This window comes from Aplysia californica, unplaced genomic scaffold, assembly GCF_000002075.1.
Source record: "Aplysia californica isolate F4 #8 unplaced genomic scaffold, AplCal3.0 scaffold00491, whole genome shotgun sequence".
NCBI lineage: Eukaryota > Metazoa > Mollusca > Gastropoda > Aplysiida > Aplysiidae > Aplysia > Aplysia californica.
The window spans coordinates 25619-26874 of record NW_004797761.1 but is presented as its reverse complement, the minus strand read 5'-3'; the positions used below and the strand labels follow the sequence as shown (position 1 = coordinate 26874).

The 1256-nt window shown below is 44.3% G+C and overlaps 2 protein-coding genes across 2 annotated transcripts in view; both read left to right on the top strand.

Annotated features, from left to right (window-relative positions):
* LOC118478322 (U1 small nuclear ribonucleoprotein 70 kDa-like) overlaps positions 1 to 901 on the top strand; it is a gene marked incomplete at its 3' end in the record, with an annotated part of 2995 nt that extends 2094 nt beyond the window's left edge. The window contains exons 2-5 of the mRNA XM_035971750.1: positions 3 to 68; positions 440 to 481; positions 560 to 578; positions 833 to 901. Coding sequence (XP_035827643.1) covers positions 3 to 68; positions 440 to 481; positions 560 to 578; positions 833 to 901 — 196 coding nt within the window. The remainder of the gene's footprint in view (positions 1 to 2; positions 69 to 439; positions 482 to 559; positions 579 to 832) is intronic.
* LOC106012771 overlaps positions 1 to 1256 on the top strand; it is a gene marked incomplete at its 3' end in the record, with an annotated part of 64628 nt that overhangs the window by 46363 nt on the left and 17009 nt on the right.

Here is a 1256-nt window from a genome sequence, read left to right as displayed (position 1 = left end):
AGAGAGAGAGAGAGAGAGAGAGAGAGAGAGAGAGAGAGAGAGAGAGAGAGAGAGAGAGAAAGAGAACACGATCTTATCACAGAATATCTCATTTTGTTCAAAAGGTTCGCCTCCTTAATCATAATTGTATTTGGTGGCCAACTAGGGCATATAATTGGCATTACTTCAGTGTGAAGACAGGAGATTTGATTAGTGAGTGTGATTCAGTGCAGGTAGTAGTTGTATTAGAAGCTGTCGTGTGTGTGTGTGTGTGTGTGTGTGTGTGTGTGTGCGTGCGTACGTTTATGTGTGACTTGAGAGAGATAGACAGAATAAGAGAGATATATAAATACAGAGAGATCAAGACAGACAGGCAGACAGGCAGACAAACAGATTGACAAACAGACAGACAGTCAGACAGAGTAGGTGCGCATGAGTTGAGACAAAATTATCATGGTCTAAAAGAACGAGCAAACGAAAAAGACAAGGAAGACAGAGAGAAGTAGTTTGGAGAAAAAACAAAAACGGAAATGGGGCAGTGAAAAAGACAAGGAGGGTGAAAGAGAGTGAGTAAGAGAAGAGAGAGAGAGAGAGAGAGAGAGAGAGAAACTAGAAAGCGATAAGAACATAAGAGAGAAATAAGACGGAGCGATAGAAGAGATAGCAAGATACATAGACAGATAGATCGTTAGATAGCCAGGTAGACTTTTTTGAGGGAGGGTAAGGAAATGTTAAGAAAAAAAAAAAAAGAGAGAGAGAGAGAGAGAGAGAGAGAGAGAGAGAGAGAGAGAGAGAGAGAGAGCAGTCAAACAGACAAGGAGAGTGAGAGAAAGTGAGTGAGAGAGAGAGAGAGAGACAGAGAGACACAGAGAGAGACAGAGAGAGAGTGAGAGACAAAGAGAGAGAGAGAGAGAGAGACAGACAGACAGACAGACAGAGACAGCGACAGACAGAGACAGAGACAGAGAGAGAGGGAGAGGCAGTGACAGAGGCAGAGCGACAGGCAGATAAAGACGAAATGCGTGAATGAAGATGTCAAAGAGAGACGGAAACTCGGGTTTCACGAACCCGCTGCTGGAGTCGCCCCAAGTTCAGAGTTTATGTGACAAAAGGTCCTGGCTCCTGGCTCGTGTTACGAGGACAAGCAAAGGTCTTTGAGCTCCTGATAAAACAAGCAGAACGACACGCCATGGGAGGTGCGAGGGTTACACAACAGGATGTGATGTTTTTGCGACGCAACTGCAATTTGTCTCGTATTTTCTCTCTTTTTTCCCAGC